We start from the raw sequence: 26,844 nt of genomic DNA, 5'->3' as shown, positions 1-26,844 counted from the left end.
GGTGGAAAAGTGTAATTCCGGTTTAGGCATGATGGGTACTACTACCACGAGGTAGGGGGCGCTCCATTGACAATCGAATAGCATTCGGAACGCGAACAAAATTGTGTTCGAAACTTGAACACGCGTTATAGAGACGCGGCACACGTTCGCCACAGACGCCCTTTACCGTCATTTGAAGGATGCCCTCTAGAACATGGTAGTACTATTCGTGATCAATGACATAATGTGGTAACTCCAAGAGTTACTCTTTTTTAGTGTAAGTGTTTTTAGTGTAATATAGTAGTAGGCCTATACAGAATATGGTATCTGGATTTTTATGAAAAATCCAGATACCATAATACACACATCTGCATATTGAAGAACGTAAGATAAAATAAAAATTTAAAAAAAAAACTCCCGCTGGGAGCCTATTTTTGGTCTTCCTCTGGTACCAAAAACTCGCACCTTGTATCACTTGCCAAAAGAACAGGATTTCCCACCTTTGAAGGAAAGTCGGGATACAGTTAGTTTAGGCAATAGTAGGCATAATATACAAATAAAGAAAAAAAATAATAATTTAGTATTCATATAGCAATGACATTGACAAGTGGCAACATTCAGATCAAAGATTGAACTATTAATGCTGATTGCTATGAATTTGTATTGAGTCGAGAGCAATATATTACGAGTAAAGATGATACATTTCAGACAAGAAAGATATATATTTTTCCATACTAGTAATTTCATAAATTTACCTTGCCAGTGTTTAGTATCAAGACCTCGACATTTTAGATAACTGTCTTGTAATCCCATATATACTAAAGTATACAGTAGGCTTACAGCAAAGCTTAAAATGATACTTCAATTAGAATTATTATAGATATTGCTTTTAGAAATGTTTCATAAAAATATTTGATGTCAATTTGAATCCCCACATGATGGCGTGTATTTCAATACTTCGAGTATGTATTATACTTTCTTATCTGAGATTAATCAGTGGACCTTTCAGTTATATGTATACAAAGTATTGCATTTTACTTGCTTAACACAGGTAGTTTTTTTGTTCTTTATATGTACATTATATTTTCAATACTAATTTGAAGGTCAGCTGTGTTTGACTGTCACGTTTTGCCTTTTCTCAGAAATCTCGGCTGGTCTGTCTATTTTATTTCATACTTGTATGCCAACCATTGTTTAACTTTATTTAAGTACTTATTTGTTTGGCAGTTATCCACTCACGGATTTCTCCTCAATTTTTTTTACTACATTATTTATAACAATGCTCCATATTATTATTTTTATTGACATTGCTGTATAAATACAGATTTCCTGCTATGAATCGTACAGAAATTTTCTTAGATCACCACCTGTCTGCAATTGTCATTCTTTTTGTTGTTTGTAGTATGAAGCAAATTGTTTAATGTAGGTCAGTGTATTTATAATGTAAAACCATAGAAGCCCTTTGCTTCTGTTTTTTTTTTTTTTTTTTTTTTTTTTTTTTGCGCCCCTTTGGGTAGGCTTCTTTTCGAGATTGGCTTCTTTTCAAAGGGCGGCTTTTTATTAATGGGCTTCATCTCAAGATAAGGCCTATTGGGCTTCTATTAGAGGATTTATGTTACTTTTAAATCCTGGGGTCCTTGGTTCAAATCCTGTATTTACCATAATTTGTTCATATAACTTAAATACAATCAATTTCACTACTGCAAACATCCATTCAAATTTTTTTTTATCATTGAGGTTACTGTATTATCCTTTAATTTGTTGATATAATACATATATAGATCATCAGTTTGGTAATATAGATTTTGATCATGAAACAATAGTTATACATGTGAATCAAAAGGCAAATTTTTACTCAAAGGCAATTTTCAAAGATTTTTTTTGTGTCAAAAATTCAGCTGAGCAAAGCATACCATATGGTTTTGCCAGGAGAATATGGTTTTGCCAGGAGAATTACTGATATGTGAAATTGTATGTAGAGTAGGATGGGGGAGGGGTGGTGGGCTTACACCTAAGTGGGCTTATACTGTACCCAAAGGAACTGCAGTAATGGTATCAGTAAACCCATTAAAGTGGAGTAGGTAGTACCTTGCTATACCAACCATGCTTACTTTCAAATTATGTTTACAACGCATCATGTATTTTATCGTGTTAAACTATTTTACTTACCTTTGACAAACAATTCATTTTTGTTCATGCCATTTACAAGCCAAGGCCGATGTGAATGAAGATCCATCGTGTTATTAAATGGTTTTATTATTATGAAATGTGTGGGACTGCACAACTATTCTTCTAATTAAACCGCTTTGACGTAGGTAAATTGTAAAAATTTGTGTTTTCCTATAGGATTATTGATAATCAAAAGGATAGGATTCACACCCACAAGAAAACAGGCTTCCCACTCGGTATATTGACCTTCCCCAGGTGACAAAGAAAGTAGGTCAGTCTAATTGGAGAGATTCTCCCTGGGGACTTCTGAAGTCCCAAGAAAGAAACCTGTTCCAAGCTTCTCTATTCTGTAGTCACAGCTCAATATGATGTGTCACTGTATTTTAATATATTTATAGCTGTATGAACATTGGTGGCATATGGGGGTAGGGAGTGGAATGTTTTGCTGTCCGACCGGGTATCGAACAATTTCTAACAGAGACTAGTAGGGCTTAGGGCAAGTCTCTGGTGGGGGTCCAGGGGTTAAACCTTTGTGATTTTTCGCCGTGTTAAGCTCGCCTGATTGCTGATCTCATCTAGGCATTGACATCTGCCTTTACTTTGCTCTGTTGAACTTGGGATAATTCTACAATTGTGTAGGGTTCAGAAGCTGGGTATTGACCTTATGCTGTAATCAGTTGGCATATTCTTTTAGTAATATCTTGGGATGTGGATCTTTTAGTTTTGTAAGTACTATTCATAAACTTGGCATATTGCCTGGTATAACTAGTAAGCAATATTACTGTAGTATGAATGGATGGATGGATTTATTCGGTATAAACACCAAGGATAGCCCACAAAATTCTGAAGAAGACTTATTTTCTTCTGGTAGTAATTATGCAGTACACCAGGAGACAATTCCCTACTCTTTTTTAAAGAGTGTACTGCGCTCTTTAAAGTGCACAAGGGACTAACAGCTTAAACATCTCATCTGAAAGACAGTGCGCTATTGTAACTTGTATTTCAGCCCTCCAGCTGAAACACAAGGAGAGGCAGCGATGGGAATTGAACCGGGGACCAAGAGATCTCCACTGTTCAGTGCACATACAGTGGCTACCACTAGATTAGCTGACTGAAGTACAGTATTAAGCTGCTCCCTCATACTTTAGTGTATCACTTAAGTGTGTCGTGAGAAGGTTGGTGGGTGTGTTTTTATGTATGGCAAGTACAACCTGAGCCAAATAAAGTGCCTTTAATAGTGGCTTAATGCTGAAAAGGATATTAAAAAATAGCTCATGATTATAGTGTATATATTTTATGGAAAGAATTTATATAAAACAATCGTGTAGTTGCAATGTTTTTAAAATATGGTAGAGGTATGTATTTCAGCCCTCTAAATGCAAGACAAAGAGAGCAGTAATTAAATTAACTTTTAATAAAACTTAATGCACATGTATGTTTACGTACGCTTATGCAATAGATTTGTTAAGCCTTAGTTCAACAATACCCAAAGGTCAAGGCTTAGCGGTCCATCAAATCAGTTCCACGGTTTAGCGAACACATAGTTGTTAGCATCTACTCTGTGTATTGCCTATTAGTGTACATTACTATATCTCAAAAAGTACTACTACGTTCTAGAGGGTGTCCTTCAAAATATCATTAAAGGCGTTCATATTGAATGCATGCTACATCTCTATAACGCACGTTTGCGTGTCAAACGCAAGTTTGTTGAGTTTTGAACTCCATTCGTTTTCCAATAGGGCGCCCCCTACCTCGTGGTAGTAGTACCCATCATGCACTTCCACTGCATTTATTCGCGCCTACAGGGTTAACTGCCAGACGATAACATGTGTCTATGTAGACAAAAAATATATTTATACTTACTTCGGTTTTCACAGCATCTTTTCAGCACATCAGTGTAAATGCTTTTTGTCACGTAAGTTTCATGTACAGCTTTGAGACACAGATGTGAAGGTCATCTCAATTGTCACTTTCTTGACATGGTGTTGCACTTTAAATGGTACTCAAATAAATTATTGATTGATCAATTTATTGATTAACATCGATCAATCCATCAATCGATTGTTGATAATATACTATTGTTCTTTATTTGTATTTAAACTCATGCATGCTGTTATTCAAATTTCAAAATCTTGCCATATTTTCTACTTTATACATTTTAATGAACAAATGGGAATATATTTTTAGCAGGTTTTCATTTTTATTATATAACTTTTTAGTGGTAGATGTTATGCTATGAATTTAACAAAATAGAAAATATTATATTTGTTTTGGTATTTCAACACTCCAACATTAAAAGTATTTTCACATATTTCAAAATTCATTTCACATATTCTATGGTATAACAATATTGTTGTATATTTATGCAGCAGATATAATAATTATTATTAGTATGTGCTCATATTTATTTAAAAATATTTTTTGTACCACATGTAAACATAAAATTTCTTTATATCCAACAATGGGGTGTGGAGAATTACTGTAGATTGGTGGTTAAGATGCTTTACATCCTTCCAATCCTAGGGTCCTAGCAGTGGCAAATCTAAAAGTCTTTAAATGGAGGTGCTGATTGGGCTGGGGGGGTGCGAAGGTGAAAGGGGGGGTACTCGACGATCAGTTAAGGGGTGCTGACTCACAAAATATGGTGATTTTAGGTGATTTTTATCTACTTGCAAGTGATTTTATAGGGGGTGATTGTGGGGCGCGAGTAATTTTAGAGGGGATGCCCCCCTAACCCTAACCCCCCCTTCTCACATCATTGGCTCTCGTCAATCCCCTACCATGTCAGTACTCTTTATACCACTGTTTAATGCATTATAGATAAATCATCTTTATTAAATTGGGTGCAAGAAACGTGTAAAAATATTCTAATAAAAAATTTTAACCAGTTCTATTTTCTTTTTGTTTTAGATGATTTATACTCAGAAAATCCGATGCCAGCAAAAAGAGAAATTTGCCACTTGCCTTGCGACTGTAAAGTATCTTCGTGGAAGCCTTTTGGTAATTGCTCCAAGCCTTGTTACACCGTAGGATCCAACAACACTGGAGTAATGACGAGGACGCGTGAAATCACTGAATATCCAAAATTTGGTGGCGAGAGTTGTCCACATATGGTAGAACAGAAGGCGTGTGATCGTTCACAGCTTGAGCTGTGTCCATCGTTTACATGGCGTGTCCTTGACTGGCAAACGTGTAGACTTCTTGATGAACGCAGTATTTGTGGCCCAGGTGTTAGTCAAAGACAGATGTACTGCATTAATGCAAATGACCCGGAAATGAGACCAGTAAATGATTACTATTGCACAGGTAATGAGACCAGTAAATGATTGTTGTTATATAACTTTTTCAGTTCCTTAAAGTATCATTCTCACAAAACCAATATGCAACTATTTGAAACGTACAAGACCCCACTCCCCATCCCTTAAAATATTGATAAAATGAATTGCTCCAGATCTTTGAACTCTGCAGCTGTAATTCATTATAAACATTATGGACCTTGAATTTCAGATAGCAAACCGACCAACAGACTTGCTTGCGAAGTGAATTGTCCAATTGATTGTGAACTTGGTCAATGGGAGAACTGGTCACCGTGTTCAAAGAGCTGTGGCAGCGGTGGTTACCATCTACGAAGACGCAAGGTGCTGCGAGCACCTGCTTATGGAGGTGTGCAGTGTGAGGCTACTGAGGACTTTAAGGAATGCCAATTTGTTAACTGCTCATGGTGGCATACTGGTGAGTGGATCTTCGAGCATAGAAATTTATCAATCGACATCTTGGTTGGGTTCGAATTATTTGTTGTGAATACAAAGGATAATCCACAGAAGTCCGAAGACTTATTTTTCAGCATGTTCATTCAGATAGTGATTGGCCCTGCAGTGTATGCTTTTTGGTAGCTCTTTAAGAAAGAAATATTTCAATCAAATTCAACGATATATAATTGCCTTGTAGGTGCATGGACAAGTTGCTTTCCCACAACTGGAATATTTAGTGACTGTGGCGCTGGAATTCAATCTCGCAATGTCTACTGTAAAAGCGCCATCAACGAAGTCCTTCCAAGCACCAACTGTAGTGGAATGGTGAAACCAGGGCGGAGGCAGTCGTGTAGCATCCCTTGTCCTGATGAATGTGCGATCTCTGAATGGTCTGAGTGGAGTCCTTGCACAGAAACTTGTGGTCCTGTTGGTGGAAGACAAATGAGAACCAGAGAAATTTTATGTAAGATGTGGATAAAAAAACACAATATTATTGTGGTGCTTAATCCATAATACTAAATTATACTGAAATATGTAACATAATGTGTAAATAACGACTGTTCCAAATTGAAAAGACATAAAGCAGTTGGTACATCAGTTGTTACTTGGTCTCCCAAATTTGAGGTCAGTGGTTTTAAACTCTCAATGTGCAAGTCTCTTGAGGCAAGACACTTTATGTACAGTATGTTTGTCTCTCTCTACCCAGGAGTAGGCTATAAGTTAAACCCTGGTAGGATGTTGTGGCATTGATTATACTAGTTTTGTGCGCCGAGTACATGCAAATGATTATGTATATTCCTCGGGGAGCAGAGAAGGTTGCACTTTGTGCTGGTTTGCCATATGCTATCCAGTGACCGGAGTAATAACGCTCAGCACCTTTAATCATTGATTTAGATTTGGTGCTACAGTATATAAATCTTGGGCATTAGTATTAAAAACTCAATAAGTATATGATAGAAATTTAAAATAAATATTTTTTTCCTCTTAGCTCCATCAAATTCGACTGCTGAACCGTGTCATCCAGAGGAGGAGCTACAGCAAACACGAGTGTGTGCCCACTGGGACAATTGTAATAGCTACCATTGGCAAGTTTATCCATGGGAAACATGTGTATCTAATGTTCGGGGGACTTGTGGACACACGGATGGAACACAGATTCGTAAAGTGCTCTGTGAGATGGAATCTGGTAATTTTTATTTTAAATATTTTATTCATTTCTTTTATAATCATCAGTTTATTATTATTATTTTGTGCTATACATGAGACTAAAAAAATGAACCTAAAACTGGGCACGGCGGTCGTGCAACGGATCGCTTTTAATGACAATTCGTTCACAATGCAACGGACAATCAGCAGGCAGCATTGCGCCGTCTAGCACTCATTGGGAGCAAAGTTTGATTTGTCGTATGATGCAGTTAGTGCCCATTGTAATAGAACCAAGGACTTATAACTGTTACCAGGATAGGAAGCTGGCTGGTTTAAGCCGTCTAACTTGAATTAGCCTTATATGCGGTATTGTTATGCAAATGAGCCAGATAAGCACAATCTGCACATGCTCAGAAAAACTAAACTTTCCTTAGTCACTGCAGCCCGCACTGCGTATCGGCTTGACGTACAGCTAGGCCTAGCCGAGAATATAACTGTTACCAGGATAGAAAGGATTTTTGCTGAGATTAGCTGAATATGCTGTATATAAGAAATTGGTAATAGACGAATTAAAGTGGATGAAAATAAGGCACAAATTACAATTATAAATTCATTTATTATATATTAATAATAATAATAATAATAGTAAATAATAATAACATTTATATAGCGCTTTTCCCAAAAATGATCAAACCGCTGATTTCATCTTTCAATTTCAGACTTCCAAAAATCTTCATACACTGCTTTTATACCGCTTTATGTAAAGTTTTATATATGACATTTATACAGGTAATCAGTGTCATGCCGTTAAAAACAAGGTGTTTTCGAGCCATATATGGTTGGCGAGCTACACATACTGTATGTTTTTTAATTCATTTTCGCAGGACACAAAAAAACCACTGTAAAATAATTTCTATAGGCTTTCTATACACAAATGTGCTTTTTTTAGATGAATAAATAATCTGTATTTACAATTATATTTTTGCAAAATTTTGAATGCAAAATAAACTTCAAAGTCAAACTTGGAAAGCAATTTGATTTTATACAGGTAGGTCACTCTTGCCCTGTTTGTAGACTATATTTATGCTTTCAATTTTATCACTAGTATTATATTGATTCAATAAAATTATGTCCTTCGTGTTTTAATAGACTATAAATACTTTACAGATAATTTTAGTACTTTTTAATATGTTTTGTATAAAAACAAAATGATATGGAGTATTGTAATACAAATGAAAGCAATATATGGAGTTGGTTAATGCAAAAAGAATGCATTATATATTATTATATGGTTTTATTTAAGCAAAAGCATTCACTATAATTGAGATTATTATTAATATTATTATTATTAGTACTATTAGTATTATTATATTATTATTATTATTCAATCCACTCAGCAAAAGGTTTATCAATTGATATATGGATAGCCCTAGATATGACAGAATGTCATTGCCTTTTTTTTTCTGTGGTGTTATTACTTTATAAATATGGCTGAACAAGAATAGTTTCCATCCTTAGCTCCCCATGACGACTCATTGTGCGATGTATCATTGAAACCGAATGTCTCCCGTCCATGTAATGTGATCTGCCCGATAGACTGTGAACTGAGTATGTGGAGTGAATGGTCTCAGTGCAGTGTGCTGTGTGGAAGCGGCACACGATACAAGACCCGACGTATAAACACACTTCCGCATTTTGGTGGCGCTGCATGCCCTGATGGATCTGATGAGAATGGTAATTATAAAATAAAATATTTATCATAATAATTGTTCTCGATTATTGTTCTAGTAGACCATTGTTTTTATGCGCATTCCAGCAATGTAATCTAAGCTTATCTAATCTGGTCGTTGATATAATGCCTTTCTTTATAGATACAAAGTGCTGTATATTTTTCCCTGGTCATTTGGTCCACATGCTTATGTGTTGCTGCCATCTTGGCTCAGGAGCAGGCAACCCCACCAGGTACCATTTATACTCCTGGGTGGAGTGAAGCAGCAACATAGATAAAGTGCCTTGCTCAAGGACACAAGTGAAATGCACAGCGAGGGATTAAAACCCTGACCTCGAGGTTGGGAAACCAAACCGTTCCCACTGCACCAACCTGCTTCCACAAACAATAGTGTATTTTAAGCCTGATTACCATCATAATATAATAAACTACTACAGCAATATAAAAGATCATAAACACCTAATAACATATGAAAATGAACATAACAAAATAATAAATATTTGAACAACAGGCAAAATTGATTTTTTTTTTACTGAAACAGATGGCAAGGTGTTTGATGATGAAACAAGTTATAGATTGATAAAGCAAAATAACTATAGCACAAATGTCTAACCAAAGATTCAGTCGAATCACCAATATTTTAGTAGTAATATAGAAACTAGGTCCAGGCAGTATCAAGATTTTACCTAATTTTGTTGCTTTGAGTGTGATATGAAAAACTACAGTAGGCCTGCCACCTTGACCACCGTACCAGAACTTGCCCACTATAAGCTGTGATGGATTTAAAAGGCAGGTGTTGCCTATTAGCCTGAGAATGCACTTAAAACTGCCCTCTTTTGAGTAGCGATATGTGAAACTAGGTCTAGGCTACCTTAGATGCAACAAACCAGATAATTAACTGAACTTCAAGTGATACAAATTATCTCAGGCCACAGCTATATTGTATTGTGCTTTCAAGAAAATAGATTTGACATTATTACACAAATTTTCAGAGACCATTAATCTACAACACCACAAATGACTTGCCATATGTATCTATGGCAACCGGGCTTTATTTTGTGAAATTAAAATGGGTTCAAATTCAGACTACGTCGAATGTTGGCTCCATAATGCATATTGTCTCAAATTTATTTTCAACTGCTCAATATATAGTTTTTGTTGCTTCCTTTTGATAATGGAGAGAATCTAAATTTTGTTATCATAATTTCAATTCCCATCTATAATAATAGGCTGTAAATATCTACACATATCCTAAGACATTGACTCCTGGATCATACCTTATATTATATTTGTACTATTAGATAATGTAAGGAGATATTTCTCTCTGTGCAGTACATGCTAATGGTAATCGGGATACACTTATTGATAATAATACATGGCATTTGTAGAAAACTATTTTGCAAAATGTGCAAAATATGTTATATCATTTCTGTGCGCTGAAAAACAAAACCCAGGTGGAAATTAAAATAAAGGGTTAATAAAATAGTTATGATTAGAAAATTAAATAATAAAAGCTCATTGGATTTGAACTCAGACTAATCACTTTAGTATAGACAATCGTATTTGCAGATTATAGTACTAATTTAATAATAATCATTGTCATCATCATCATCATCATCATCAGTGCATTGCATCATAGATCAACATAGGTTTTTTTTTACTATTTCCTGCCATTTGGTCTGGATGTATATCAAGTGAAGGCCCCTAACTAGACTGGGCTCCAGTCTGTAATCTTTGTTGTTAAATCGATTTTGGCACCAATGGCATTCCATATTACCTATTTGCTTGGTGTTTCATAGTATAGTTTTTCTTGGATTTTTCTAATTCGCATAAAAGCTTCTCGATATATTCCGTCGCTGGTGGCGCTCTCCAAAATTAGCTAATACTGGGAAAACCTATAATTAGAGATGTGTAGCAAGTCTAGCCCCTAACTAGAATTAATTACCATATTGTGTTCATAAAGGTATCATCACCGCTGTGGAGAACTGTACAGATATTGAGCCCTGCTACAGCTACTCTTGGAACACCAGTGATTGGCGGGATTGCGAGCACATCGGAAGCAGCTGCGGAATAGGATTACAAACCAGAGATGTCACCTGCATTAGAAACGATGGCAGCAAGTTTGATATAGGCAAGTATCAATGCCAATTATCAAATATCTAGATACTCTTTATTGTCATAATAATGTCATGAGGTTGGTCTTCCTTACTACATATGGGTTAAAAATTATAAAAATACATCAAAAGATAAAGTTTAGTTAAGCATGTATCAAACCTGTATATATATATATATATAATGATGTAATCCACATGTGTTCCTTAGATACATAACTCAATGAAAAAGACGCATGCTGAAGAAGACCCGTGGACGTGTTGAAATATTATTATTCATGTTTTGAATAAAATTTGACATCTCATCGTCTTTTTCATTGTCTTCTAATATAATGTGAACTTATATTTCTTAAGTAAAACACTATTGCACAAAGATATTGTTTTCATATTGTAAATTCAGTCATTTCAGTCTTGTACTGCTGAATGTTATTTATGTTCCTATACCGGAATAAAAAAAATAAAATAAAAATTAAGATGACCCACATCATTACTGGCTTGCCTTGACCCACATATTACCTGCTTGCCTTTTTAACAATTTTGTATAGTTTATGACAGGTTTTGCAGGAGAGCTGATTATACCAAATTATAATATTATTATCATATATCATTATTTCATATATTATTAATGATATCAGTCATTTGGCAATTTAATTGTTATTTTATTTTATTAAAATTTTGTGACATAATGGTTTTGGTGGTCACCTTTCAAACCTAAAGTCAGTGGTTCGTAATGTAGCAAAAATATTTCCTCCTCAGGAAACTTTATTTTCAAGCATCAAGGGTGACAAATGATCAAATTTGCTGAATACGTCATCCTCCTAAATATGTTAATTTGTTTATTGTTGAATTAATGATATTTCATAGCAGCTTTATTTTATTGTTTTTTTAAATTTATTTTGAATATTTTTCTTCTGATAAGGTTCATTTTGAAGTGAGTTATAGTAATTGACTAAAGTTAACTAATGACTAATTCCTTTTTGTGTATGTATTGTAATCTTTAATGAAGTGATCTAGTGTTTTATATAATAGGCAATTTACTTATATTCCTATTTTTATCACTATCTCAGTCCTGCTTATAAAACATTATTTCATACTGTATTTGGTGATTCATGTTGAATATGTATTGTTTGATTTTATTTCCTTTGCTGTTTCATAAATGAGCACAAATGTAATTCTACAGATCTGGCTACACTAATTCAAGATGAAATAAATAAACCAAATATTAAAAACCGGTTGTGCATGGCAATTTAAACATAAAAAAAATAATAACTGAAAATTATCTTTTTATCTTCCCTGTATAGGCGTTTGCATGCGAGAATTGCGAGATGTTCCGCCCACTGATAGTCAGCAATGTTTTGTTCCGTGTGCAGGGGATTGTGGCCTGACTGAATGGGGTAATTTTGGACCGTGTCAAAGAAGCTTTTGCAGAGAATATGTAGATGGAGATTACTGTAGGATTAGGAGCAGAGAATTTATTAATGGAGGTAACAACATAAATACTGTAATGTTTTGAAAACACATACACCAATCATGCAAAATCAGTAAACAATTTTTATTTTTGTGCAAAGTGTACCCAACCACCTTATGTACAGAAGTTTATATTCAAAGATATGAGAGGGTACATTCAAAGATAACCCTCTTACTCTGACTCAATGAGAATAGTTTGATGGAATTAAACTAGTGAGCCAGATACCATAGTTTAAGCAATTAAGAACAATTATAACACAGAATTTATATTGCTGACAGTGTTTATTGTGGGACTGTTTAAAGTAGTACATATTGGTAGTTATGTTATTCTTAATGATTTTAGTTTTATTTATTTATATTTTTGGAAATTTAATATATTAGTGAAGATGAAAATAAACGACATTCTATTCTTTCCATTTTATTCTCTACCAGAGGGGATTGCGTACGATTACACAAATGATCAATTTAACCTTTGCCCTCATATCTCTGCTCGTGACTTCCGTGACGCTGAAGCCTGTGAAGGACCTAACTACACTTACATGTGGCAAGAAGGAATTTGGCGAACTTGTATTCCGTCTGGTGACAGTAGGTTCTTGCTTATATTTGTATAGAAAAATCCTGTTAGAAAAGGGTGCTCTCTATTGGTGCCGCCATTGCTGGGGACCTCCTTGGGTCCTTGTGCGTTTTTGTCAGGTCCATGTGCAAAGAATTAAGAGTAGATTACGGTGAAACCAAAATACTGTACATATTATAATTTTGATATTTACATTTTGTAGCAGAAATGCATAAATATTCCCTACCGAATCTCTAGCTATGGTGTCTACAGATAGAGAGATGGATCGGTCTTATTGTGAAAAAGGTTTTTCAATACTTAATGATAATACTATTCTTTGAATGGACATTTCTGGATTGGCTGTCAAACCTAATAACTGACAATTAGAACAAGGCCAGGAATATATATATAAATAATTTATGATTATCATTTATGATACACAGAGGGAAACAATTTATGTGGGGATGGACTCAAACATCGCACAGTTCTATGTCTGCGCAGCGATGGCGTTCATGTACCAGAGTTCCATTGCGATAAAGTCGCTAACGTTCCAGCCAGCTACAAATCATGTACAATCAAGTGCCCACAAGATTGCGAGGTTTCCAATTGGGGCGAGTGGTCTGTTTGTTCACACAATTGTGGGGATGGTAAGATTCGGAATATATAATTATCATGGAGTTTAGTGCTCACTATAAATGCAATGCTATAAACACAGTGCAAGTTTTGTTTAAAATACTATGTATGTAGGTATTTGTACGAATCTATAGAGTACTACAGTGTTACGTCACGATACCATGTGATACTACTCCGTTGCTATCGTTGCAAAAAGCGTTCAACCGGACACCATTTTCCTCACTGACAAACCATTGATCCCAAATTCTAAAGTAATTATTAAGATGATGTATCTTACTTTTTCTTTGTAAATTTTAATTGATGATTAAATGTGTGTTCGATATTATAGTTCAAGCTTCTGTGTTTTTTAAGTACATTTTGATGGTAAAATATTAGATTTTCAAAATGCCTATTCCAGAAAGCCTATGAAGTCATTCAGGCATAATCAACGGTAACAAATGCCTGTTGACAACAGAGTGCGCCACCTGGCGTCGTGACAACACTGCTGTGGTATTCCATGTATATAAATGTGTTAGGCATATGTGTATGTACACTGTGTATATATATATATATATATATATATATATATATATGTATGTATATTAATTATTAGATCATTTTACATAATTGAATATGGTGGAATATTGATTTATATTCTAGCTTAATTTATAAATTACTGCTTTTGATTCAATGATATTATAAATTTTTGTTTAGGAATAAGAAATCATAGTCGAACAATCACGAAACAATCAAAACGAGGAGGGCGATCATGTCCACCATTGACAGAATCACTTGTGTGCACAGTGCGATCATGTGATGATTTCTCCTGGGATGTTTCAGAGGTACACTCTTTTATTTTGGTTACAGGTCATCTTAAATGTGCTGTTATGAGGCAATGAAGAAGTCTTATGAAAATATTGCAACATACTTTATTTATATTTACATCTGGCACTCTATGAATTTTTGATCAATCTAATTTATAGTTGTTTTTATATTTTTTAATGTTATTATATTGTTAGAATTTACAACCGTTACTTTATGATGCAAATCTCAATCTTAAAAATTCATTTGAGGGTCATCCTCTCTCTCTTTCTTTATCTGAAAGTTATTCTTTTCATACAAATTCAAATTTATTTTTTTTATTTATTTTTTTTTTATATTCATTTCAAAGTAATATACAATATGCAAATTTTAAAAATTAATTTTAGTCATAGCCACTCTGTCATTATCTGGAGTTTATTCTGTGTTACAAATTCAAATCTTTTTATTTTATTATTATTATTTTTTTTTATTATTCATTTAAACATATACAATATACAAAAAAACAGTATAGTTAGGTATGTCGAGGGATAGCAAAAGAAGTAAAGAAACCACTGTCGCCAACACCACAATCAAACTTTTTATCCTTTTGTCCTTCAAGAACTATAAATTTTCCTTTCTTTTATCCAACAGTGGAGCACATGCAAGCCAGACAATAGCAATTGTGGGATGGGAACGCAAAGAAGATCAGTGACTTGTAGAGCAGGAGAAGAATATGAAACAGAATGTGAATTACGAGAGCCAAGACCAGACACTAGCATATCCTGCAGTGTACCATGTACTGGTAAGAGCAAGGGTCGTAGGAAAATCAAAACACAAATAAAGTACATAAAAAATCCAGTTCAAATTGAATGTTAAACTGAGGAATGAGAGGAAAGTTTTTAAACACAAAACAAAAACAGCGGTCAAAGTCTCCCGGAAATCAGGGCGACCTTCCCCATCTCCCACAAATTTATAATATTTGCATGTTTTCAATATTTCATCATGTCTTATGGAAGTCAGGGTATGACGGTGTGTGCAGTAATAAATTTAAATGTGTTAACAAAAGTCACTAACCACTGCAGATGAGTGGATGGTCCATGGGGGGGGGGGAGACACAGGTGGCCAGATGCCCTTAATTTTTCTAAATTATAAAAAGAAAATGGGAAAAAAAGAACATAATATTCTAAAATGTCATAATCATGAATATTTGTTTATTTAGGTGATTGCGTGCTGTCAGAGTGGTCTGCTTTCACTCCGTGCCCCATGGTATGCCTTCCGGATTCTGTGAAGACCCGAACCAGAACACTTGTACGTCAGCCTTCACCGCAGGGACTGCCTTGTGGCTCACTGCAGGAAAGTCTGCTTTGCAGTGTGGAAGACTGCATAAAAAAAACATTGACATTGGAAATAGGAAATTGGCAGACTTGTAAACCTCTAAGTGGGGATTGTGGCAAGGGTGAGTTGTTTTTTTTTGTAATCATCATCGTGATCATTATCATCATCATAAACACCATCATTATCATTATCATTGTTATTGTCATCATAATCATTATTGTCATCATCATTGTTGTCCTCATCATCATCATATCTACATTTATAATTTCATCAATTTAGTTGTCATAAATCTTTTTATTGTTACCATCATCATTTTTATCATCATCATCATCTTCTTCTTCATAAGCATCTTCAATAATAATAGTCTTCATAAATTCTTGGATTTTAAACATTCCAATCGTAAATAAACTTTCTAATGCCTCATCCCTGCACATATAGCAAACAAACAAATTCAATTAATATGTCTTTTTGTAGGTACAAGACAAAGAACAATAAGTTGTCATGACAATGCTGGTGTCTACTACGATGTTAAACGATGCGGTGAGTCTGATGTGGCATCAATGGAGGATTGCGAGGTTGAATGTACACAGGATTGTGTTTTAGGACGCTATGGCAGTTGGTCTGATTGCAACGAGCAGTGTGGAATGGATGGGCACAAGTTCAGAGAGCGTGTGATTCTGATGGAGAGTAGAGGACTGGGTAGAAATTGTCCTAAGAACTCTCATTCTCTTGTACAGGTAATGATATAATGATTATAATGAATGCTTGCATAATTGTATATGTATATCCCCACTGAATCTATATCAACAAATTCTTATTCTTATTCTTTATTCGGCAATAAAACATAGTACAAAACAATGTTGGTATACATATACAGAACACAAATACAATAAATTTAATGGGCAGGGAACCAAAAGTGAACTTAATCACTATAACAAAAAGTCTGAACCACACTCATCCAGTTTAACATAACAATACAATATTATAAATAATATAGACCAAATATAATATATAATCAAATAAAATACCTGAAAGCAATTATCTAAGTTTAGTGAAATACAAAAACTAAGAAAAATAATAATAATAAATAGATATATGTAAAATAAATAACAAAATAAATACATAGCAAAATTTGTAATTGATCAGAAACTAAAAAAACTGAAACTATTTTAACTTTAATAGAATACGAGTATGGTGACTCCGAAAAATGACGGACGTGAGGCCATAGTTGATTCTACGTTTTGTTCTTTATTGGAACATTGTCAAGAATGAGAATTGGAATTAAAAAGTATATAAAAATTTATCAATCATAATTACAAAACTTAAGCTGTTTCAACATAATTATGAAAAAGAATGATTTAACAGCAGACAGCTAATAATTTTCAGAAACAACACAACAGATTGTATCTTCAGCATAGGCGACGTCTATATTTTATTTTGTATATTTGAGGCCTTAACGGCCCAACAAGACATGTTTCGGCAGTGCTACTACCATCATCAGTTATCGTATTGCACGCAGGCAATAATTGGTATAGGGGAATAAAAAGGTGCAATGTTTTGCATGCTATTAGAAGTTGTGGAATGATCCGTATAAGTTGAGTTTGTATCTTTTGAACACAGACCATGCCGTGCAATGTTGTTCCATGCTTTGAGTACAAGTTCAAGCGTGGGGAGTGGAGTAGCTGCAGTATCAGCCTGGAAATGAGTTGCGGTTCTGGACTGCGTACAAGATCAATTGAATGTCGAAGAAGTGATGGTCCACTTGGTAGTGAAAGAGATTGTCTGATTGAGTTGCTCTCGAACAGTGAGTAACCTCCTGGCTAGAATGTAGATATGTATGTTTAACATTGGAATTGATCATATGTGTAGCTTCATATGTACGTTCAACTCTTCTCATATGAGGGATTTTTCAATTGCACGATGATGGTAATATCTAGGACGTAATATTGTCAGTTAAACTCATCTGTGCACATGAAGACAAAAAGATCTTACCTTCTAAATTCTAGGATGTGTTTTGTGATCAAAACTATAGCAGGACAGTCATGAACCAGCAACCTGTTCTAAGATTATTTTATTGCGATCCTAAGCTTCCAATTATTATTGATGATTGAAGATGATGATGACAGTGATTAAGATAATAAATAACAACAGTATTATGATTACAATGAAAATACTACTTGTGATTATGACATTTTTTGTGTACTGACCAGATAGTATTGTACCATTTCTGGAAGATACAAGGCACCCATAAACCAATTTTTTAAAATTTACTTCATATTTATTCTTAAACATCCTTCATGCTTTTTTGTCAGATGATCCCTCAGCTATAACAGACATGGAGTTTGAGCTGTCCTCAGCCAATAGGACCCAGCTTGATATCCATACGTCTGAAAACTGCGGACGACCTTGTCCTGGTGACTGTCAGGTAGGATTGACAAAAGTATATGATGATGTTCACAAATGAATGACATTAAATAGTCGTATTTTGTAAAAACAAAGGATTGATTTGAAGTTGTGAGCCATTAAAAATGTAGTAGGTGTTGAGAGTATCATTTAATTTCAATTTATTCAAGAATTAAATCATAAAACAATATCTTAAGTACAAACCAAAAGTAAAGAACAGATATATAATATACAACAGACATTAATTCCTAGGGTTACCCAATCATAAAAAACTTATTTCCATTGGGGCCAAACTGTGATTTCGAGGTTGGCTTTGTCTGCTTATTACAGGTGACGAACTGGAGTTCATTTGGCCCTTGTGTGAGAGATTGCTTTGACGCCAGCTTAACTATCCCACTGAAAGTCCGCACCAGATCTATCATTAAGGAAGCTACAAGAGGGGGCCTCAAGTGCCCTGAGGTTTTGCAAGAGGAAAGGTTGGTCCAAGTATTTACCAGTATTAATGAATACCTTGATATTAATTGAGTGAAAGTATCATGTACCAATGTGCCATTTACCAGCATTTTGAGACTATTCTACAGTAGTTATTGATATAATAAAACTGTATTTATATAGCACCTAATAGATCACAGATCTCTCTAGGCGCTTTACATAAATTTTAAACTATGGTAGAAACTATCCTCCGTTGGAGACCAACCTGGTATTTCTGAGTCTAGGTTTCGGGGCAAGGAATTACTGTAATGATCTAATCAATACCTTCCTCAAATAAGTACCACTCTTGAGTTAGCGCTGCACCAAACATGATTTTTTTTTTTTGCAACACTCTAAAATATGCACTGTGATTGAAGATCTATTTCATATTAATAAACGCCACAGAGCTTAATCGAATGTGTTGATGTGTTCCATATCATTGGGACATTATTAAAGTGATAAAATAATGAGCTGATTGTTCTTTATTTTATTTTACAGAACCTGTCCAGTAATGGAAGCAGTTTGTCCAGTATACACTTGGCATACACGTCCCTGGAATATAGAAACCAAAAAACGTGACGTCTGGTGTGAAGACCAAGGTAAGGTTTTGAAACAGTGTTAAATTTATAATGCAAACAAAATGAAAAATCTTATTCTTAAATTCTCTGCATGACTGCAGTGACCAAAACTTGCACATACTGTATACAACTGTATTTTTTGAATTGTAGATGGAAGGATTGTGACAGGGGGATGTATGGAGAAGTTCAAGCCAATATCTGCGATGGAATGCTCCGATGCTTGTGAAGCACCATTTACAGAATGCGTTGATGGACAGTGTAATTGCCTAGATGGTTTCCAAAGTAAGTTGAACCAAAATTTGATCTGTTGTAAAAATAGAAGGTGAGTTTTGTAAAAGAGAAATTTTAGGGGGAAACTTTGTACTTTCAGAATGTGAGTTTGTAATAGGCAAATTTTTAAGAGGTGGTTGCTAGGGCGACTATGTATGTTAAGGCGGTGAGTTTGTAATTGGCAAGTTTGTAAGGGTGATTGATAGGGTGACTTATCTCGTCCTGTTCCTAATATTCATGATTCGTATCTAAATTTAAAATATTTATTCTTAGTACTAGCAATCATTACCTACAGTAACTATAACAGGAAAACATTTGTATCTCATTTGTTTTCAGTTCTCTAATAATAGTGACACTTAGGTGGTTGCCATGTTGATTTAAATAGATATTTATTTACCATTCTTCATCTTTGTCAGTGTTTTTCAACTCCTGTTTGCCATTGAAGGGGTGCCGTCTGGACTCGCATTGCCCGCTATTCAGCTATTGCGAAAATCAGAAGTGTGAATGCAACAAGGGTTTTATTCAAGATACAAGTTAGTTTTGTCCTTTTTATTCTTTAATATTTGTTATGACTTGTTTCTGATCACCAAAGAACTTATTAAATATATGCAAAAGTATACTATAATTATATTTTACTATATACAATGTCTGTTAAATTAGTTAGATTAAACTAATGTGCCATATATGAATTTGAATAAAAAAACAATTCAACAATTTGAGCATTCCATCTGTAATAATATTTAACCTGTGCTCCATACCTTTTAGCAAATCTTTTTTATAGTTGATATATTAGTTAAGTTGGTCATACAACCAAAATATATGCAACCACAAAAATATAAAACCAGCAACAAACCAACATGTATTATTAGTATTGTTTCTATGTCTTATCTCCTATTTTGATCCATTTTTGTATTTTTTTTTCTAATGACAGGTGGATTATGCAAAGCAGATGGTAGTTATAATGGCAGCAGTGGTGTGTATGAAGACGAATCAAGTAAGCAAACATTGTTTGAGAAATGTTTTTTTCAAATGTTAACTAGTCTTGTGATGAAATAGACATAAGTTAAGAGTCTGTTGAATTACTATAGGTGGCAGTCAGCTGGATTAATATCAGAATTTATCCAGAATTTATACGGGTTCATGATGAAAATGCAAACATACTGAAATGTACATTCTTGTGATTGGCCAATTGACTTACTATACCACCATTACTTGTGACAGCTATGTTAAAACGTGTATTTTTTTTCTTTAATTAGATATCTGGATATGGATTGTCATAGGTGTCTGTTTCCTTCTGATTATTGTATTTGCTGTATTTTGTATTCTTATATTCCGGTATGTATATTTTTTTGTATCTGAAAGTAATAGTGATTTCCATATTATTATGTTTGACTTTAATTTCAGTGTTGTTAACTGCATAATTGGTTATTGAAAAAAAAAAACCGAAATGTATAATGTAAATACAGTATGTTAGAGTTTAAATTTGTAGTGTATAAATTGATTCTTTATAGCTAATGATTCAAATTATGGGTTGTAAAGATCACACATAAGCCAACTTTTATTAAATTCTACCCTTGTTTGGTCGAATCTTAACAAAGATATCAGATTGCAGGACTACAATTTAAAGGTTATTTGTACCATATGCATGGCATGTTGTATTTTTCATATTAATGTATCATTCATATTAGGATTCTTTTTTTTTTGGTTGAATATGAAGTTTCATCTTAAGAGATAGTAAACTGCTGAAGAAATTCTATTAATATATAACCTTTCAGTCTAAAGACTTAATGATGATTTTCTGTAATCATTTGATGAATCACAATGCCATTTTGAAGTGAATAGCTATTGTGAAGATTATGATTATTATGTGATTATATGATGTGATAACTATGTGGAGATTATAAGTGATCATTAAGTAATCATGTAGTGGTTATAGTATGTGTGATAATGTGATGATTAAGTGTGGAGTATATGATTATTATGTGATTATCAAATGATCATGTGTAGATAATATGATCATTCAGTGATTATCAAGTGATCATGAGTAGATTATGTGATCATTTGGTGATTATCAAGCGATCATATGTAGATTATATGATAATTTGGTGATTATCATATTATATGTGTAGATTTATATGATCATTTAGTGATTATCAAGTGATCATGTGTAGACTATATGATCATTTATGTGATTATCAATTCATGTGTAGATTATATGATCATTTAGTGATTATCAAGTGATCATGTGTAGATTATATGATCATTTGGTGATTATCAAGTGATCATGAGTAGATTATGTGATCATTTGGTAAATTATCAAGTGATCATTTGTAGATTATATGATCATTTAGTGATTATCATGTGATCATGTGTTGGGTAAGTATAGCAGGATCATTAAGTAATTATCAAGATATCATCTCATGGTTATGTGTGATTATGTATGTGATACCAAGTTATCATGAAGGAGGTTATGTGATTTTCAAGTGATCATGTTGTGATTATATATACAACTAAGTTTCATATGTGATCATTATGTTATTTCAAGTAATCATTTGTTATGTGTAGATTATTTGATCATTAAGTGATCATATGGTAGTTATGTGAACATTATATGATCATTATGAAATTATTAAATGATTATATAGTGGTTATGAGTAGATTATATGATCATTTAGTAAAAAATTATAGTATTAAAGAATGCAAGCATTTTCTACATTAATTTTGAAAGTTGAAATCTTTTGTTTTTAACAGACGTAATTTCATATCCAAATTCATAACAACGAAACATGTTTATTTGAATTGGATTGGATTTGTTAAAATATTATTTCAAATATAACATTCAATAAAAATACTTAATCAAAAACCAAAAAAGAAAAAAAAAATAGAAGCATTCATTCAAAATTCTAAAAAAAAAATAAAATATAAATATTATAATTTTAATTGGATTGATTGGTTTTGTTCAAATATTTTCTGAAATGTAAAATTCAATAAAAATACTTAATCAAGAACATAAAAAACTGGAAGCAAACTTCAAGATTATAAAAAATTAAATATAAATTATTAGAATTTTAAATAAAAATGTAGTAAAATGTAGTGTTTTACATTATTCTGAGTTTGTTTCAAAAGTTTTCAATATTTTCAAATTGAATCATTTAAAAATATGTATTTCACTGACTGATGTATATTTATAATCATTACTTACATTGTATGTTCTGTTTTTCTGTTGACTTGCTTATTAATAAATGAGATTGATCAATTAACGTCTAACTCATTTCAATATTTTCACACATCATAGCGTGACAAAGCGGTCAGCGGCAAGCTTCAAGAGGAGAATAGGTGCACATTACCGTATATCTTCTGCACTGCATTTTTCTCATCATCACAGATTTGTAACCATTAGCATAATAATCACAGCAACCCCTGTTATACCAAATGTTTTGATTTCTTGATTGAGGCACACTTTTTTATACAAGTGTAAATATACTGTATACTAATAAGCTTTTTTTCATGCACTTTTGTATTCATTAAACGTTTTGCAGAAGGTTTAATTTAAAGGCTTTTTATGTATTTTTGTATTAAATTTTTTTTAGCATATTACATTATCCTGCATGTTCCCTTAATTAGTTAAAACAAGGAGGTTTATACATGTTATCCTCCATGGTTAAGGTAACTTTTCACACATTTGTTTTGAGCCACATTCACAATCTTCAAACTGCGCATCTATCAGACTACTAAAGAAAACCGTAATCAGACTTTTTATTTGTTGTATGATGATCCATTTTGTGTACTACAAATATTAATTAACATGCATATATTTGGAAATGTGTGAATATAAATTTGATTTAACGCTGGTACCCATAATATCACTACATGGTATCGCAGTGGACCTATTAGTATAAGTCTTATTAATAGGTCCATGGTTTGCCAACAAGTGTTTGCAGTGCTTATTGGTTAGTCAAATCTGGGAGCATTACTGATTGCATCGGGAACAGCTTCAGAATGATTGCAGTGTAAATTCCGTAGCAATTTTACAGAAATCACGCTTTACGTTTATTGCAGCTCGATAGTACTAGTTAATTTATTTTGAATAAGATTTACCAGCCTATATTCAATATAATGTAGAATGTGTTGGGATTCTCTGACTGCATCAATTGATATCATGTACTCCAATATACTATGTTGCAAGCATCTGAACTTTCCTACTCATTTAAATCTTTGTTTTGTAATGAAAAAGGTGATTTAGTAAGAGTTATTTTGTTGATTTTCTTTTAGTTTTTTTAGAAATTTTTTTCCAAGTTATTATTTTTGTGGTTATATATTGAAAGTAAATAAGGTATGGAGCACCCTGCAATGTTTTGGTTTCTCATTCTGTAGAAGTGTCAAAATACCTCTGTTTTCTTGGTGTTTTTGTGTCAGTTTATGAAGCACAATTATTTAATTATTTAATATTTATAAAAAAAGAAAAACACTTCCATTTCTGCTACCATTTTATATCTGTAATAAGCGCCTACAAATTAACATTAATTAAATTATGCCGAAAATAATTTTTAGTTTGAAATTTAACAAAGCAGTAATTTGCATATAAATGGTTACCCACCCACCCTCTCTCCCAACTCTCCCCATTTCATATGTATTAATTATTACCAGTTGGTATATTCAAAACTAAGCTTTTATTTCTCTCCATTTATTATATTAATACATTTTGCGATGGGGAAAATTGAAAACTTCTTTTGAATATACTCACTTTCTTCTGTTTTCTTCAAGCAAAGTGGAAGAATCATTTGTATTGTCATACCTTACTGGAGCTTCCATATACTTCCTTTACTAATAAAGTAGGCCTACCTTAAAAATCACAGACATTTTGAGAGGCCCTATTGATCATTTCACTCATACCTTTGAGCTACAAATCTGACTGAATAAGATAAAGAAATGCAATTCATAGTTGTAACTACATAAAATTGTGAAAATTTGAAATTTGTCTATTTTCTTCCGCAGCAATCATCGAAGAAATGCTCTTATGAAGAAAGCCAAAGAGGCTGAGATTGCGGAGAAGGAGAAGATGGATGTCACAGCTTTGTAAAAAAGAGAACATAAAATTATATGGAATTTTATTGTAGCCAATAGCGGCATTTCTACATAAAGCCCTAAAATTCCTTGTATGGTATAGTAGGTGCATCTAGACACACGATCTGCCTCAAAACAAAAAGATCAATTTGAAAAGGTTCATGTATAATGAATTTAGACAAAGCAGAAATATTCCACACATGACCCTCTTATATAGAATGCAACAGTAATATAAAGATGCATGCCCAGCTAGGGAACAATCAAAATATTCTATTTGCAGTGGGGCAATGCAGTACTGTAGAACAATGCTCATTTTAACTGGTTACTTTCAAATTTACATTAAGCCATTTTCTGGCTGCTGGATGTTCTTGGAAATTTTCCCTCAGCTCTGAAAATTCATCTTGTTCCAATGCAGATTCTTGTTTTTATTGAATCAAGTGATACAAATGTAGCAGTCAGTTGAAAAAGATCACCAACTGCGATCCAAACGCCCAGATACGGGCTCCTTGAACTGATTTCTCCAAACTTCAGATTACCAATTTCAGTTTGGTGTTGTTGTCTACATTTATTTTTGAGTATGCTGCACTTGTGCAGATGTACTCTATGCTGTCTTGGTAGTGGAATTTTTCTGTAAAATGGAATGTGTTAAGATACATCATTTTATTTAACAGGCATGCCAAGTACAGTGTGAATGTAGTTTTATCAAGTTAGTAAATCGGTACTACATTTTGACAGATGACCAATGACTGACAGCACCTTGCCCAAGAATGGACTATGTTTAGAGAGTTTTACCCTAGTTTGTGCAAGTATACTCTTGCTGCTATCAGAAGCCTATTTATTTAAATAGTGTTGAACTTTCAATTGAGCATTAAGTGTTGATATGCATGCTGCGTTCCAGTCCTACTAAAGTGATTATTGTTGTTTTTTCTGCTGATGATAACCTACAAATACATAAAATAGAATATAAGTATAATAGTTAAAACTAACACAATATGATATTGGAACTTAAACTTTTTAATTTAAATTCTGAATTACTGATATTGTCTTTATAAATGTTGTAGGTATTCCAGGTAATGTTCTTTCACTTGGGAATACTTTTTCCAACTTTGTTTCAGCAATATGTGGTCACTCTAATGGTAGTCACTTTTACACTGGAGCGCAATATATACATTTTATAGTGTTTTGATTGACAATGTATATAAAACTCACATTTAAATGTTTGAAAGCAACAGAAAATATAGATTAATATTATCCACATATAAATAAAATTTTTTATCAGCTCTTTGTTTTATATATTTATCATATTATTGTAATTATAGACGTGTTAATAAATTTAGATGTATGATGATTTTTACTTTTGATAAATGATATTTTCTTAGTAAATTGTCAGAATATAAATTGATAGTTTTAGGTTATTATTTTTGTATGATGAAAAATTAATTTAGCAATGCTAGAGATAACTTTGAAACAGACCTAAACTGCCAAAGAACAAATATTTATAAGTCGAAGGAACAAATGAAGGCATGTTTAATCAAACAATTGTTTACTGAAATCATCAAATCTCTTAAATATTTCGTTAATGTAAAGCAATAATAAAGGGTTTTTATCGAAGGCATTCAGTTAAACCTGATTGGCGTTCTCAAAATTGTTGAAGAAAAGTCAACAAAACATATGAATAACAGATTAAATTATTTCAAAAAACGTATAACTAATGTCAACAGTGCTACACAGAATAAGGTGACGTCTAAATGAATGGCAATTTTGCGCAGAAAATGATGACGTCATAACTTAACTGAGTGCAATTGTGCACTTTCGTTGCTAATGAGGTGGCTATTTTTGTAGAAAGTTTTTAAATGAGTATCGAATCCAATCGTGAAGGTTAAATGTATTGTCTTCATACTAAAAAGGTTTGTGTTATTGATTGCATAATACAGGGTAATAGGCCTATGGCAGTGTATGATATATACTGGGTAACCTATTTATTGGTTTATTTCAAATTAATATTATATTTTTTATTGAAACAAGTTTCGCTATATTTGTGCCAATGTTTTTAATGTGAGCGACTCTGCTACATTCTGTGTGTATACTTTTCCACGAACAATAAGTTCAAATATTTTTATTGAGCAATTTTGTATGCTAATTTATACTTAAAATCACGAGATACTTTTAAAACCTAGTTACTACCGTAATTTAATTTGTTGTTTAACTATGCCTATTGAAAAATATGTGTTAATAGCAACCATAGTCGATCTCGAACTCTTCGTCTTCGTCTCGAACAGTTTCGAACATACATGTTTCCCTCCAATTAAAGACCCCTCCCATTAAAGACTACTTTTCTGTGATCACAAATTAACATTCTTTTATATTTATTATTCTAATTGGAGGCTGAAGACCATGAAAACCC

General features: G+C 33.2%; 1 protein-coding gene across 1 annotated transcript; it reads left to right on the top strand.

Annotated features, from left to right (window-relative positions):
• Positions 1 to 5,062: 5,062 nt before the first annotated feature.
• LOC117113569 (thrombospondin type-1 domain-containing protein 7A-like) lies at positions 5,063 to 25,544 on the top strand. The gene is made up of 22 exons (XM_033256939.1): positions 5,063 to 5,454; positions 5,656 to 5,880; positions 6,097 to 6,363; positions 6,889 to 7,086; positions 8,565 to 8,780; positions 10,739 to 10,906; positions 12,188 to 12,370; positions 12,786 to 12,938; positions 13,350 to 13,553; positions 14,233 to 14,360; positions 14,971 to 15,121; positions 15,539 to 15,775; positions 16,129 to 16,391; positions 17,275 to 17,458; positions 17,967 to 18,079; positions 18,388 to 18,533; positions 19,027 to 19,127; positions 19,257 to 19,388; positions 19,793 to 19,909; positions 20,308 to 20,370; positions 20,633 to 20,711; positions 24,372 to 25,544. The coding sequence occupies exons 1-22, from the start codon at positions 5,082 to 5,084 to the stop codon at positions 24,454 to 24,456; spliced, it is 3,786 nt and encodes a 1,261-aa protein (XP_033112830.1). The 5' UTR covers positions 5,063 to 5,081; the 3' UTR covers positions 24,457 to 25,544.
• Positions 25,545 to 26,844: the final 1,300 nt, after the last annotated feature.

Source organism: Anneissia japonica, unplaced genomic scaffold (assembly GCF_011630105.1).
Source record: "Anneissia japonica isolate Jap-2015-1 unplaced genomic scaffold, ASM1163010v1 scaffold287748_len1686314_cov196, whole genome shotgun sequence".
Classification (NCBI taxonomy): Eukaryota; Metazoa; Echinodermata; class Crinoidea; order Comatulida; family Comatulidae; genus Anneissia; species Anneissia japonica.
The sequence above is the reverse complement of the archived record's forward strand: the minus strand, read 5'-3'. Positions and strand labels throughout refer to the sequence as shown.

Excerpts from the sequence above, each read along its gene's own strand:
- LOC117113569 (XM_033256939.1), top strand. The coding sequence starts at position 5,082 with ATGCCAGCAAAAAGAGAAATTTGCCACTTGCCTTGCGACTGTAAAGTA. Across the intron at positions 13,554-14,232 it reads TTCACACAATTGTGGGGATG|GAATAAGAAATCATAGTCGA; the intron begins GTAAGATTCGGA and ends ATTTTTGTTTAG. Across the intron at positions 14,361-14,970 it reads TCTCCTGGGATGTTTCAGAG|TGGAGCACATGCAAGCCAGA; the intron begins GTACACTCTTTT and ends TTTATCCAACAG.